This window comes from Lissotriton helveticus, chromosome 11 (assembly GCF_964261635.1).
Source record: "Lissotriton helveticus chromosome 11, aLisHel1.1, whole genome shotgun sequence".
NCBI classification, from domain to species: Eukaryota; Metazoa; Chordata; class Amphibia; order Caudata; family Salamandridae; genus Lissotriton; species Lissotriton helveticus.
The window spans coordinates 475696722-475712720 of NC_136072.1; the positions used below are offsets into that span (position 1 = coordinate 475696722).

Below are 15999 nucleotides of genomic sequence, written 5' to 3' on the forward strand. Positions count from 1 at the left end.
GGATAACAATCAATCAAATGGAGAGAGAAGCAGGCACGACGGATTACAACGGGGGCAAAGGCCTGCGTTAACTACCTTTCACTATCTGCAAAGAGAGAGTACTCCTAATAGAAATGAGGGGGGGGGGGCACCATTCAAAGCAGATCAGTGTGCATAAACACGAAAATGTTTTCACTTACCACGTACTTGACATTCGACAGCTTATGATATTTGCTATTAAAAAACCATTGAAATTCACTGAAAAAACCATAGGTTATAGACCATATATAGTTAGGAATTAGCATTTACAAAACCTTGAAAATTCACTGAAAAAACCATAGGTTATAGACCATATATAGTTAGGAATTAGCATTTAAAAAACCTTATTTTACTCACACAAAACCATTGAAATTCCATATATAGTTAGTTGCACTAACTATATATTGCGCACCCGCAATCCACTGCTGATGATGTCACATATTACATCATTCATGACATGGTCAGTGACATCACTGATGACATCACTGATGACATCTCATTTGACATCAATGACCACATCACTGATGATATCATTCATGTGACAATACAATGCATCTCCTCACGTTTTAATATAACCTCTGTTTCACCCAGTGTTAAAAACAGAGTATAATTTTTGAAACCATTGACACACCAATACTAGTTACTACATACGTACTCACTGATTCCTACGTCTACACACACATTCACTCATTCACCCATACAATCATTCATACATACAATCACTCATGTTTACAACACTATCATATGCACTCATACACCTATACAGACACTCACACTCTGCCACTCATCCATGGAGTTACTCACACACCTAGTCAGTCCTGTAAAGAATCAATCACACTTCCATTTTCTACTCTATACAGTTAAACATAGAGCACCTTACGTTTTCAACCATATACTAACACATACTTACTCTCTTATACAATCATTGATACAAGTACACATTGATCTGTACAGAGTCACACACCTCCCAGCCAGCCACACACACACTCAGTCTCCCATGCAAATACTTGGGCAATCAATCAATAACCCATATAGTTACTCATATAGCTACTGATCAACACATGCAGCAGTTTACAGAACAACAGACATAATGATGCACAAATTAAGACACTTTAGTCACTAACCCATGCACTCAGTGAGACACATTTAATCACTCACTCATACATTCAGTCATGCACCTACTAAATCCTTCGTCCAGACACTTATACATCCACTCATTCTTCAATATGTAAGACATATTTTAACTTTACAGAAACATAGTCACTGGATGTTGTCATCAGTGATGTCATCAGTGATGTCATTTGAGATGTCATCAGTGATGTCATCAGTGATGTCATCAGTGATGTCACTGACCATGTCATGAATGATGTAATATGTGACATCATCAGCAGTGGATTGCGGGTGCGCAATATATAGTTAGTGCAACTAACTATATATGGAATTTCAATGGTTTTGTGTGAGTAAAATAAGGTTTTTTAAATGCTAATTCCTAACTATATATGGTCTATAACCTATGGTTTTTTCAGTGAAAAAAAAAAAAAAAAAATATATATATATATATATATATATATATATATATATATATATATATATATATATATATATATATATATATATATATATATATATATATATATATATATATATATATATATATATATATATATATATCATACAAGCAAATGTCCCAGGCCGGGGGAGCAATCAATAGCTGGCGCTGGCGGCGAGGAATGGGACAACCTCGCTGTATTTTTGGAAGCAAGATCCTCAATGAAGAAGACGCCGCGCACCACTTTCAAGATGGTTTTAGTGTTTTATTTTCTGTAGGTTTTCTCCCACCCTACGCGTTTCGGACTTTCCCAGTCCTTGGTCACGGTATACAAACAGTAGTCCCTTGTTTGTTTTGCAATTTTAGACACAAATGCCCAATTGGCCTATTATGATGCATTGTGGGTGTTGTAGGCAGTTGCAGTTTTTTTATTATTAAACATTTCCCAAATGCTTTGGGTCTATCTGGATTTTATCCACGATGTTTAACGGGCTAGTAAAGGTAATATTACTACCAATACTGATATTAATTCATACATTTATGAAGAAATTTACATGAGTGACAATAAGCTATTGCTTGATATATTATCCCATGTTTAGTAAGTTGAGTAAAGGCTGAGTGCCATATTCAAAAAATGCCCAAGCATCAGATTCTCCTTCAGACCCTTAGTATTTGGAAAAATAAAATTTCTCAGAATTCTGCTTATCTACCACATTCAATTTTAACTGTACATGTTGAATACATTTTTAATCAAGTCCATACTTTTCTCAAATTAGTCCAGAAAGTTCATTAAATGTCTTATATCAATCAGTTTTTAGATTTAAAGATGCACATACATCTCATCATCCCCATTTAATACCATCGTGTGGAGAGATCTGAAAGGAGAAGCAATACACTTGGCCATCGACAACAGCCTGTGACAGTATGGGTCGGGTCTTCTCTGAGACCCTGGGCAGCACTTGTGCAACTAAAACCCAAACCGTGTGGGTGTATCTGTCCAAAAGGCAAGCAGTGTTCACCGACTGCACTGCAAGGCTGACAGGAGAGAACATTCTCTTGCCAAAGGTGCCTGGTCTCTTCGATTAGCTATTTGATGCTGTGGTAGAGAATTCGCCAGGTCTGACTTTGGATGTAGAGGCCTAGAAAGCCAGACTCTCCGGGGATGATGTGCTGGGAGAGGAAAGCTGACTCTACGGAAGCTGGTGGGGGGAATGGTCCTGTGCACAAACATGTGCAGGGCTTAACCCATACCCGGAGCTAGACATGTGTGAAGAGGAGTTCTGTGGCAGTCCTCAAGTCTTGGAGTCACGGTGCGGCTCAAAGCACCCATGACAAACCAGATAGAGGTCCATCACAGACATTTGTCTGCAACAGGAACAACAGGGTTTAAACCCGACTGGGTTTTTGAGGACATCCGTACACACACTGGGAAACAGTCTCAAAGGTTTCGACAAAACGCTGAAAAAGGGTGTCCAAAAAGTGGACAGAGATAGGTTTTTCAGAATCTGCACGAATGGTGCGTAAAGAAAAGAACTGATGCCAGCATGCTACAGTGGTGCCCTTTATAGGCACTTCACATGTAATTTCCTCCATGGACGACGCCGAGCCAATTGACGCCACCTACCAGAATTGAGAGGTACTACTTAAAAAAAACTTCAGGATCCAGTCTGACGCCTGGGGAATATCCCAAGGTAAAGAATCTGCAGCTAGAATTCTCTATAAAAAAAAAGGTCATCAATGATGGCCTTGTTGTTACTGAGGGGCTCTAAAACCATCTTGGTCATTAATGTGCATGGTATATTTGAAAAGGAAAACAGAGGGATGCTTGATAATGAGCTCAGTGAGGAAGCTGTGAACGACTTAGCCTCTGACAAATAGGTCATAAATAAAGCTGTTGTTGATGGAGAAGGCTTCCTTGTTTGCAAGGACGGCTCAGTTTTAGACTCTGGGTGGCTTACCTATGCCATAGGGAGTGCACACAGGGATGTGTGCCATGTGCGACTCTTCACTTTGCTCTGCACTAAAACACGCAGCCTGCATTGGCGGTGTGTGTGTTGAGGTACAGGGCCGCTAAGAGTGGCACAATATGTGCTGCTGTCCTTCGAGGCCTTACCTGGTCACAGTGCTGTTGGCACCTTTACAAGGGACTTACATGTGGCCAGAGAGTTGCAAATTGGGTGTGCAACAGTACAGTTTTAGTTAAGGAACATAGTCCCTGGGTACCTGGTTGGCAGGAAATTAGGGCACATTTAGTCGAAGCTCTTCAACATCAGGCAAACATTGTGTGTTTGGGGGGGGGGGGGGGGGGGGAGTGGCAACCATGCAAAAAGAGGCACTTTCCTAAAGTCACTGACTAGAGGAGTGCTGTGCTGGCTTGCTGTGCAGTCAGAAACTAAGAGGCTAGAAACACTTGCTGTATTAAATGTAGGTCTTTAATGAAGTCGTGAAGAATATTTTACAAAGAGTTGATAACTTGGGATAGCTTTAAACATGTGAATCCTTGAAAGATAAGCTCCTATGCAGTAGTACTGTGCCAGAATAAAATGGGCAACAACAAAGAGATATTATTCCTTCCATGGATATTCTACTGTATTGCCACCTGTACACTTACTCAGTGGCCACACCACCAGTGTTCCCTACTATGGACTGTTGCACAGCTCTATCCTCCACTGGATGAAACACTGTACAATGTTGTGATGCATTATATTGATCTATTTCCCAAGAAATCAATAAAGACATTAAAAAAAAAAAAGATGTTAAGCAGGAATAGATTCAATTGTACTACAGACAACAAACAGACTAGATGTATAAAATGTCCCAAAAAAGTACAACTAGCCCATACCTGTGTCTGTCTTCTAGTAACTGGTGCTCTATTCTTGCTTCTCCTTTAGGCTGAGAAGACAACAGAGCATCTACTTTCATCACCAAGTCACTTACGCTATGAAAGACAAGAAAAGTAAATTGAGAGGATATTTATAATCACAGTTCCATCCGTACACCAATATTGCAATGTGTTTTTGATTAGAACTATTTAGAGATCAGTACAATTGTCATGCACTATCACAAAGAATAATACATTTTTCAATCTACTGTGCACAGCCTAACCAACTAGTCTACTGCATACAATGCAATAGTTTTCAGACGAGACACTTATAAAACCATGATAAGTAAAAAGTGCTGAACAGCCTTATTCCCTAACATGAAGGAAAGAATTTGTTTTTGACGTACTATTTATTCTCCAGGACCTGCAATATTCTATTGTGAAGTTTAAAGGCAAGGGAACCCTGCGAAGCTCTCTGCAGCTTCACCTGAAGTTGACTGTTATGCTACCATTTCCAACCTTTCGGGGCTATGAAATTCAAATTAAAGGATCAAACCCGCTGTTTCTCACAGCGACCCTTACCCAATGAGCTTTAACTTACCGATCTTCCGCCACACCCAGTTGTTGAATCTGTTCTTTGATTTTCTTTCCAGATGTCTTCAAGATGAGACTCTCCAAAAGATGGAAGTCATCCTGGTTAAAAATTTCACCATCTTCCAAGGGGCCAATAATCTAAGCAGTAATACGAAACAAATGGATTTGAGTGCCTCCTACCTCCATGACTTTCTCATGCATTAAGTGACCCAGTAACCTCAATTTGAACATAATTAGCCATCTATAAAAACATAGAAAGGCTGCTCTCAAACAACATTCAAAGAAACAAGACAACTGTCATATAGTTACCAAAAATCAGCAGTATACATCTTAGCATTCACCAGTGCTAGAACAACAACTCTGATCTTCTGAACCATGATCATTCTTTAATATTTTCTATGAAAAACTTCCTTAGCTTTGGTACAATATTTTTGGTGGATACATAATTTTCCCATAGATTTCTCACTTTTTGAACACTCTTTTCAGACTTCAAAATTGTCTGGAATTTTTTGCCCTAACAATGTTGCTCCTGTGTCACCTGGTGACACCACATGGCTCCAGCCACAATTTTGCTTGTGGATGTAATGTCACCAGATCACATTAGGGACAAAACTGCATGCATATGTAAGTTCATGGTATTAATCAGCCCCATCTCGGCATGTGGAGAGGACAGACCAACACCAGCAACAATCCGAGAACATTACATGTTTGTATACCAAGGGCTCTTATTAATCACTGCATTAGGTCGTTGGGGAAGGGATGGTTGAGGAATCTCCTGGAAGGTAATATATTCAACAGAAATCTTTTTAAAGAAGTTGAGTAATTTTTTATTTTGATGGATGGATACATCTTCTGACAACTCATCTCATGAATGAGTCCTAAAGTAGTGCGTTCAAGTAGTGTGGTTAACCAAGGAAGTCATGCAACATAATTCGGGAAAAGTACCCCTCCCTGTATTCCGAAAATGTGAGACAGTAGTGCTATGCAACAGTATGCAAGTATGACCACATAGCTGCCCATCAGATGTCAGCAAGGTGGAAGCCTCTGGAAAAGGGCCACATATGCAGCAACAGCCCTGGTGGAATGAGAATGAATGTCCTCCAGACATAGCAAGGCAGATTTTTAAAAATATTTTTTCATTTATCCTCGGGAAGAAAAAAATCTATGGAATACATAGAATAAATACAAATATTGCAAGTACATCTGAAATTCATATAACCTCCTCCGAGTGTATACCTCCAATAATTGCCGCATATATAATACCAGAGTTTTATACAAAAACTAGAAACAAAAAACTGAGAAAATATACACTGGTACGATGATAACAGAATGACCCTGATTTCCCAAGAACTAATAAGCTATCCTTGCTAACAAAAACATGATATGTTAAAAAAGATATCAAGTTACTGGCCCATCAAACCAATCATATAAAATCCCCCCAAACGTTTTATGGGCACCCACCCTTTGGGTGTATAGCTCTTGACTACGCCTAACCCGTTTAATCTTCGGCTGCTACAGATTCAAAGTGGTTTCTTCAGAGGACCTCCATTTTCGCAATATCTGAGATTTAGCTATCAAAGTTGCAATACAGAAAATTTGTTGCTGACGCACTGTTTGTTGGGTTGACAGTGGAGCTAGACCAAACAGAGTGCCAAATAGATCTCGATCAATCTTAATTTGAAGTTTATTGCTAAAAAAGCCAGAGATCTCCTGCCAAAACTGCTGAAGGGCTGGACATGTTGAGTAAATATGCGGCCAATCGCTTTTCTTGTGGACACATCTAAAGCATGCTGCAGAGATAAAGGGAAATAAATTTTGCAGCCTTGCGGGGGTGTAACAAAGCAACCATTTTGAATAAAAAGCCATTCTTTTGAAGTTTGCCCTTTGAATGGCTTTACAGGCTATTTGGTTGTAACAAAGCCATGTCTGCCTATCCATCCTACACTCCGTAAGGGCCTGCATAACGTGCAAAATAGCCAGAAGCACTGCTTTGCTTCGCTCCATGGATAATAAACTATACCAATTCCCTGTGCCAATAAGCCCAGTTACAAAGTAAGCACAGCGAATATCCTCCCTAGGAGAGTTTTGAGGTTAGTTATAACCCATTAAAAAGTGGCAGATAGGGGGGAGGATGGGGGGGAAAGGGGGGATGACGAACAGCCAACAGAAATGGCCGCTTACTGATGCGGCTCCGAGGCCCGCTACAGTAAATCCATAAATAATCAGAGCACCAATCGCGTCGGACTCCTGAAGAAGACGGCCGGATGCAGCTGCCGGGGGTTCGCCCACTAGAAGCCGACAAACACAAGCGGCAGGGGTGTGGAGGACGCGATGACCCGGAGGCCCGGTGACGCCACAGCCTCGATTGAACTGGCTGCCTGGAGCCCACCGGGCGGGGCTGTCCCCCTCCTCCCCTCCCATAACTAACACCGCTGGCAAGCGCTTTTACGGGGAGCTTGGGGACGGACCCCCGGTCCCTCCTCCCTTCATTGAGAGAGGTGCAAAGACGTCATCAGGCGCCGCGAAGATGGTATTGGGATGCACGGTAGGAAATCGGGGAGAGATTGACTGGCCTTCCCGCCTGTAGGAGAATTGAAGTACGGTCATCATTCCCCTCCGTAGGCTTGCGAGGTGAGCGGGGCCCAGGGTGGCAGTAGTGCGATGAGGCGACCTGCAGTGCTCCCCAAAATGACTGGCTCCTCCAAATTTTCTCTGAATAGTGCTTCCCCCTACCTGCACACAGCATCATCGAGGGGTGGCGACCGTGTGTGTGTGTGTGGGGGGGGGCAGGGAAGAATGTCCCATATCCAAGTAGGTTGAGATCACTTATAGCTTTCGCTATGCTCTGTGACTGAGTGACTGCATCCGGAGCACCAGAAGCATGATGGCACGTTCGCCCTGACAGCATAGTTCAGCCACTTCTCTCAAATCCCCAGAAGAAAGCTGAGTGATTTACACAGGGTGGGGGGCGCATCTTGCTCCTCTCACTGAGGAGAGTGCTGCAGAAGCCAACGTCATTCTCGGAGCAACGCACAAAGCCGATTAAGCTACAAACCAAGTGCCCCCTTTTGCTCCGTCCTTACTTCGCCTATTTCTGCGCTGCCCTCACGGAACTCCTCACACAGAATGGTATCCCATATGAACTGACTGTCTACGGAGCTATGCCTTGTAATCTGACACCGCAAGATGACTCCATAAGTCGACGCAGCATGCTAATCCCATGATGCTTACCATTACTTTCTCTTCACAAGCCTCTCCTGTAAGGGAATTAAGACGGACGATGAATGCAGGAATTTGCAATCCCAGGATTTTATGATCTGTGGCACGAATGATCATTAGCGCCATGTATAAACCGTAAGTCAGCAAGTCTGCAACCGGCTGAAGTAAGTGGGACTGTGCTCTCTTTTTTTAGTTTTCACCGCAGTGAGCGCAGGCAGCAGATTTTATCGTGCCAGGGAACATTGGGCATATAGGGATTGACTGACATGATTGGAGTGGAATGTTGGAGTACTGCCAAAGACTGATACAAAATATATATTTTTTTTAAGGAGCGTCATGTCTGGTCTCATTAGGAGCCCTCACCGGTTTGGGGATACCTTGACGAGGTTGCTGAGGCGGTCTGGGTAGCAACAGATGTGGCTTGTGACCATCTTAAGAGACCCCAGTTACTCTTTGAATGTTATTGCAGATCAACGTGAAGCACTTTTTATAGGTGTTCACAATCGGGCATTAATCCTTTAGCCAAACTGCTAACTTAACCACATCCCGTTCCTGACACTTAGGTGAAGCGGCTAAATTGTTGGTACCTTCGCATAAATGAAGCGACTCACAAGGGAGGTGGCGTAAGTATCTGCACAGGGCAAAGCAGCAAGAGACACTAAATTTCGTTCTTTTATGTCTTCTACCTCAATGCCGGAATCAAGAAACTTGCAGGATAAAGGCCAGGAGCCTGGCTCCATCCAACAGAGGAGGGAACTAAATACTAATTCTAATGGGTTGTCACCCTCTGATCACTCACTGGCCTCGGATATAGGGCAGATCTTGGTACAAAGGATCACTTAATATGTGAAATGGTGCGTTGAATGACCTCTTGGCACTTTTTAGCTCAAATGAAGCCAACAAAGAGTTGGCCATCAACTATATTGTTGATTGTGATAGCTGTAATTCAACACAGCACACTTGGGATCCAGCCAAAGTAAACATTCATCCTCCTTGCCTGGACGCTGAGGAGGAAAGAAAGAAAGAAGGAAGGGTAACAGACAGAAAGGGTTTCTCCCACGCAACTATGACAGAGTCCAAAAGTACCTCATTAAAGAGTGAAAGGATGCAAACATTTCCATGAGACTGTCAGAATTTACTTCCATTGAAAGTCAAGTCCATTCCAAGGGCTCCGCGCCTTTCAAATGAGTATCAGAAAGAATGAAGCAGGGCATGACAGGTAGAAATTCTCCCCTTCTGGAGTAGTATGCAGGCCTCCGTCATTTTGTAAATCGAAGTAGAGGCCAGCATCAGTAATTTAAGGTACAAGAAGTATTCTGCCTTTGAGTCATGACCATATAACCACCTCTCAACAGTCCTTCTCCTCCATAGCCAAAGCACCTGAACCTGCCCCAAAAAATCTCCTTCATGTGGTTTCCTGCGGCGATGTTCACAATATGGTTCAGCCTTTAGGCCCTGGGGAAATGTTCACAACAAGGTTCAGCTTTGAAATCTGCCTTCACCAACACCACAAGGATGAGGCTTCCGATTCACTTTTTGGCTGGTGCCAGGGTCAGCTCCTTGAGCATTGGCATCTTGTAATCTCGGATCCAGCACAAGAGAACAGTTATGCCAGGTCTGGATTCAGGATTTATCCACCAGTCTCCTTCCCACGGTCCCTTGATCATTTGGTGCAGCCCAGGTTGTGTTATGCAAATCTTTCAGGCAACAGCATGTGGAAATACCACAGACTATATATTGCTAAAAGCCTCCTGTGTGATGCGGTTACTGGAATGGGCAAGAAGAAAGGAGAAGGGTATCATCCTTCAATCTGGAGGGTGCGGGTGGCTACCAAAATGTACTCCAATGGGGGATTGCTACCGCTCATTCATTCTGGTGTCCCCATCCGCCACATGGCTGCCTCAGGACTCCACCACAGACAAAAGAACAAGACCACCTCAGAAGTCAAAACCAAACTCAGATATCTTGGGCTCCATCCAATCTCGTTCCTAGAACCACATATCTTAACTTACAGCATCACTCACATTGCAAGGACTTGGTATTGGTCTGAAAGGAAATATAAGAAAATCAAACAGCTGACAATAAAGGTACCTTACCGTGCACCCAAGCATATTTAACTGCAAGAAACTTTGTCCAAATCTCGAAGTGTTAAAGTTAATTTATCACATCAGATTCACTTTTGCAGGACCCTTGCATGTCTGGACATGCAATCTTACAAGTTCTTTACACTAAGCAGGAACTACAAAATGAAGAACTGTACAAATGATCATACTAAAGCTATTCAGGAATTTCAGATTAGTAAGCTCCCCTCATTTACAGGGGCAGTTACCCTCTGACACGAAGTAACAGGTGTTGCGAAGGTGATCACAACCAATTTCTATATGTGACACTTTTTGTTGGTTATGAAGTCCAAGGTCTTCTCAAATAGCAGTCCCTTCATCGACAGGCAAGATAGGTTTCTTCGGTGACCTCAAATGAATTACAGACAAAATGGGCAAGAAATAACAGGATGGGAATAACCACAAATTAGGGACAGAAAGGAATAAGAAAACATGTGGACATAATAAGGTTGCCTTCCCACACCATAAAATAATCTCAACCATAAAACTATACATCCTATTCCAAACTGAGAAGGATTATCTGGAGTATTTTCGCAAATTGGAATTCTGGATTGTCCTGTTCTTTTATTGAGCTGAAAAAGGATGCAAACTCTTACAAATACAAGGGGGCACGCTTCATCATAGTCTTGCTCCTCATCTTTGAAGTCCAAGATGGATCTTTGGACCTTATTCAGGCTCTTTGTTTCCCCGCCTAGATGAGCTGTTCTAAGAGTGGATCTGTCATCTGAATGCTAATTGTGAATGGCCATGAATAGTGAAAGTCTGTAGTGGTTGGTCTATCAATGGATTATTGATGCCCTACATTCAAAAGATTAAAAACCCAACGGGATATTATAACCCTATCCATCTTTCACAATAGTCAACGAGCCTTATTCTCAAAGGTAAACAGACAAAAGTCTAACTTTACGACTTTCAGTATTCACAAAGGGCATTTACGAGTAGTAAAGTTAGACTTTGTCTCAGTTAAACATAGGTTTTGGTATTAAGTTTAACTGAGCCCAAAAAGGTAATCTCCTATCCCCTCTGATGCACAATACTACCTTAAAATTATGATTTACTCTGTGGGTAAACATGAAGCCCTCTGGGGGCGGGGGCGTTCTGTCCCACAGAAAGCGGTAACCTGAGTACCTGTGTATACATTGCATCCTGATACGGGGCATACTAGTGAGGTAATATGTCAGCATAAATAGTTCCTTTTTTGCTCAAACAAAAACATGACCATCCAGATTTACAAACTATCAGACATTCTAATGCTCAAAATTTGCAATAGGGGGGGCGGAGCTACGTCGTGAACCAAGATGGCCGCATAAGCTCCCGGCTCCGTCGACCTCCGCCGGCGGCTCGTCTATCCTGTTTGTTTATCCTCTACCCACGCCCTATGCCTGGGTGCATGAAGGTTGCCTGATGCCAACGGTGCCATCCCGGACTTCCTACCTTATTCGGTGACAGAGTTGTGTCGTGTCTCATCCTCGGCCTACTCCAGGGCTGCCGCTGGGACCTCGATTCCTGACCCATCCGGGTGGGGACTGATCAACATCGGCTGTGGGACCCGGATCGTGGCCGGTCTTCCGGATTCGAATAATTCTTTGCACTTCCGATTTGTGGATTCGTGGCTGGAGATGAGGCATCGTGACGTGCTGTGATCCTCCTGAGCCGTGACTGGGGGTTGTGTGCCCGGACCCCCGTTTCTCGGTCCGGGGCTGACGGGCTGCTCCCGCGGCCGGTGACGGTGTTGAGCGTGCCAGTTCGGGGCGCCCCTGTTGTCGAGATCGCCTGAATGTGTGACCGAAGCCCAGCGATGTTGTCTGGGGCTCGTATCCCCCTCCGTCCTCTGGGCCCCGGGATGGAGGGGACGGATGGCGCACTTTCGTTGAGATCCGTAATGGCAGCAATTGGGGCGCTCCGCTCCCATTTCACCGTCACGTATGTCTCTCTGGCGGCACAGCTGGACGATGTCTGCTCGCGACCGGCCACTGACGCTGCGACACCTGAACAGCACTTTGTGGTCCGGTCGAGCGATTTGACCCGCCATTTTGAGGTTCCCGAGCGGCAGCCTGACCTTGCCCGTTTGGACGTTTTCTGCCCCACTTCTCCTTCACCCGTCACAGTGCCTGGTCTTCCCCTCACGTTTCCTATTCGATGGAGTATCGTCGCTGGAGGTCCTGATCGTCAACGCAGAGTCTCAGGGTCCTGTCGTAAGGGACTGCCGTTCTTCTTCATCCTGGCCCGTTTGTACGGCGGAGGCCGTCATTTTGTGTTCGGACTTTGTTCCATCCTCAGTGCCTCGGATTGCCGTGGACGCTTTGTCTGCCTCTGGTCGGCTGTGGCTTGGTTGGCGCGTGCCACGGGAAGGATTCGCACTGGTCAGGGCTGATTCCAACTTTGTGTTGTTCTTGCTCCTCGCCACTGCTTTGGACTACCTGAGACGCTTTTCCTGATCGCATTTGCTGTGACTCTGGCGATAGGTCTCCCCGTGATCCTTTCAGGGTTGACTTTTACTTTTCTGGGATTCCTCAGTTCATCTTTTTGCCGGGATTGACAGAGTATCTCACCGGGCGCTGGGGTGGGGGGTTTCTTATTGGTGATTGTCCTCCCCGTGTTACTGCCAAATGTTTGCTTTGATTGACGATAATTGTGCCTTGGGGAGGTCACTGCTGGCGGGGGGTACCGGGTGTCCGGGAGTGTGTCTGTCTCTCTCCTCCTCCACTTCTTTTACTTTTTCCCTTCTGTGGGGCAGTTCTGGGGCGACAGGCACGCTGTTAGTGGGTTAGGCCGTAGCCATTACAGGGGTGCAGGGTGGAGGGTGCGGGGGGGGGTTTGTTCTTTTAGTTTGTTTTGTTCTATGGTCCCTATCGCTCTTTTCCGGCTTTGGGAGGGTCTTTTCCTCTTTAGTTGGGTTGGCTGTCTCTTGGTCTTACACCTTTTTTTCTTTTGCTAGCGTCTCAACATGCCTTCATTTCTCTGTCCTTGGGGGGTGGGTTTTCTGGGATGATACTTAGCAATGTTGCTTTCTGTAGTGTCGCCTGCCGCCCAGTTAGGCCGCCGCGGCCGCCTAGATTTAATAATTGCTGGAGTCATAGCCTGTCTCCGACTGTAAGTGGGGTACGTCCCCCCTCGTCTCCTTTGTGTATTTCTCCTGTAAGGTGTGACGTCCTTGCTGTTGCAGCCCCTACTCTTCTCTTATATTTTAAAATGAAAACCTCCTATCCTGTGTTGCGGACCTCACAGCCACGTCTGAAATAACTCTGAATATCCTGATTGTTGATCGACCTGCGTTTCTCCTGTTCCTATTTACTGTCTTTGCGGCCGGCCATGGTGGTTGTGGGCCTGCGCATGTATCTCCTTACTTTTTAAATAAAGGTTTTCAAACAAAAAAAAAAAATTTGCAATAGGGTGTGTAGGTTTACAGGTGTGATGAAGTAATTGTCTGGGGAGTGTAAGCTACCACTCCAGTAACTTTGATCTTCCTGTCTGTCCTATAATTGAGGGTAATCATGTTTAGACAATTATCATCCATTTGTTTTCTTGAGCTGGACTTCACAACAGGATAAAGATTTCACAATTAAGTTATTGGCTTTGATCATTGTGTTGGCAACACCATAATTTTCAAACACATTGGAGGTTTTGAATGGGTCAGGTACTGAGAGTTGTAAAGAAATGTGTTGCTTTATGAAAGATTTGAACTGCTTATGTGGCAAATGGAGGCACAGTTTTATTAACCAAATCAAAGCTCCAAAAAAGTGAGATAGGAAACTGTGAAAGAAACAGCAGCACCCAAGAAGAGAAAGCAAAGCCCTCCTTCTCACTTGATAGGTGGAAAAAGCAAATGGTTACTTACCTGTAGGAGTAACTTTTCAACTTGAAGAGTTTTCTGGATCCATATGTTGTGCATTATTATGCCATTTGGTGGATGGTTCTGGAATTGTGTTTCCTTGCTCACTTTTATTTTTTAGTCAGGGCCTTCAACGTGGACCACCATTTGTTGGTATGCCAGCCCCCACCGTGATGTTCTACGTGAACCCTGGAGGTTCCTGTGTGGTCGCCAGCTTCGGATTCTTTTTTTTCCACCTTAAAGTGACCTGTAGTTTGGATTCATCCTCATCTGACATCTTGTTGACCTCAAATGTTTGCTCCTGCTATTTCGGTGTGGATCACATGTGAACCAAGAAAAACTCTTCAAGCAGCAAAACTACTCCAACTAGTAAATAACGATTTTGTTTTGAATCATTAATCTTTTCCAGATTCACAAGCTGTGCATTGGTTTTGTAGTGGCATCTGCCTCCTTCAGGAGCTTGGATTCATATGTGCATGAACTCACAAAACAGGTGTTTTAGTACTCTTAGTCCAACTGTTGCTTGTTTTTGTATCAGGCTGACCACACAGTAATGCTTTGTGAAGCTTTAGTGGATGACAATGTTGCCGCCATACAAATATCGTTGATGGACACATCTGCTAGAAAGGTAATTGTTGCTCCTTTTTTTGTCTTGTGGAATGTGCCCTTGGCTTGGCTGCTAATTACTCTCCTGCTTTAGCATAGGTTGAGTAAGTACAGTATTTAAGTTCCACAATGGTACCTTTTTTGCTCCCTTCAGAACTCTGTTTACCACTTGTAGGGTGAATAAGCTGTTCCCCATGAGTCCTCTGATGGAGGCAGATGAACTTTGAGTGATGCATAAATGAGGCTGCTATCCCGCAGGCAAGTTAGATACGTTAGGACTGAGGTGACCACTGACCTCTTATCCAAGATGCCTTGCTTTGAGCACCAGTGGATGGAAAATGCTACTTACCAGTATGCATCTGTTCTTGGCATGTAGAGCTGCAGATTCTTACACTGTGCATTAGATCGCCACCTGGTGTTGGGCTCGGATGATTGCATGTTGTTGTCGTCTTTGTAGTCACGAGATAGGTGACTCCTCCCTTGGACGATAGTGCGCATGGGCATCGGCTCCATCATTAGATTGTTATTCGCCATGACGGGAAATGATGGAGTTTGTAGAAAGAAGAAAGCATGTCCATGCGTGTATATCTAATTAAGATAGAACTGGAACAGATACAGGCACCGAGGAGGCGGGAGGGCGTGTATGAATCTGCAGCTCTACTTGCCAAGAACAGATGCATACTGGTAAGTAGCATTTTCCGTTCGAGGCATATGAGCTGCAGATCTTACACGGAGCATAGATTGTACAGCAGTGTCTCCCCTTAGCGGTGGTCACCTGTATCTGTTGCAGTAGTTTGAAAGAGGGTTTTAAGGACAGCTTGGCCTACTGCAGCTTGCTGCTTAGCTTGCACATCAACACAATAGTGTTTAGTGAAGGTGTGTGGTGTAGACCATGTTGCTGCCTTGCAAATGTGTTCTATGGGAATGTTCCCTAAGAAAGCCATGGAGGCTCCTAGTTTACGTGTGGAGTGTGCCCTAGGAGGAACTGCTAATGTACGATTCGCTTTTTGATAGCATATTTGTATACATTTTACAATCCACCTTGCAATTCCAGCTTTAGAGATGGGGTTGCCTTTATGTGGTGGAGAGAAAGCTACAACAATTGCTTTGTTTTGCGAAAGGATTTGGTCCTATCTATATAATAGAGGAGAGCTCTTTTAACGTCTAGTGTGTGTAGAGCTCTTTCTGCTACAGAGTCTGGGTTTTGGAAAAAAAAACTGGTAACTACAGATTTGTTTAA

At 44.0% G+C, this 15999-nt stretch overlaps 1 protein-coding gene across 2 annotated transcripts in view; it reads right to left on the reverse strand.

Annotated features, from left to right (window-relative positions):
• UGGT1 (UDP-glucose glycoprotein glucosyltransferase 1) overlaps positions 1–15999 on the reverse strand; it is an 822704-nt gene that overhangs the window by 295123 nt on the left and 511582 nt on the right. For both annotated transcript variants that reach the window (XM_078666074.1, XM_078666073.1), the window contains 2 exons: positions 4990–5120; positions 4410–4505 (listed from right to left, as the gene is read on the reverse strand). In XM_078666074.1, the coding sequence (XP_078522200.1) occupies positions 4410–4505; positions 4990–5120 (227 nt within the window). The remainder of the gene's footprint in view (positions 1–4409; positions 4506–4989; positions 5121–15999) is intronic.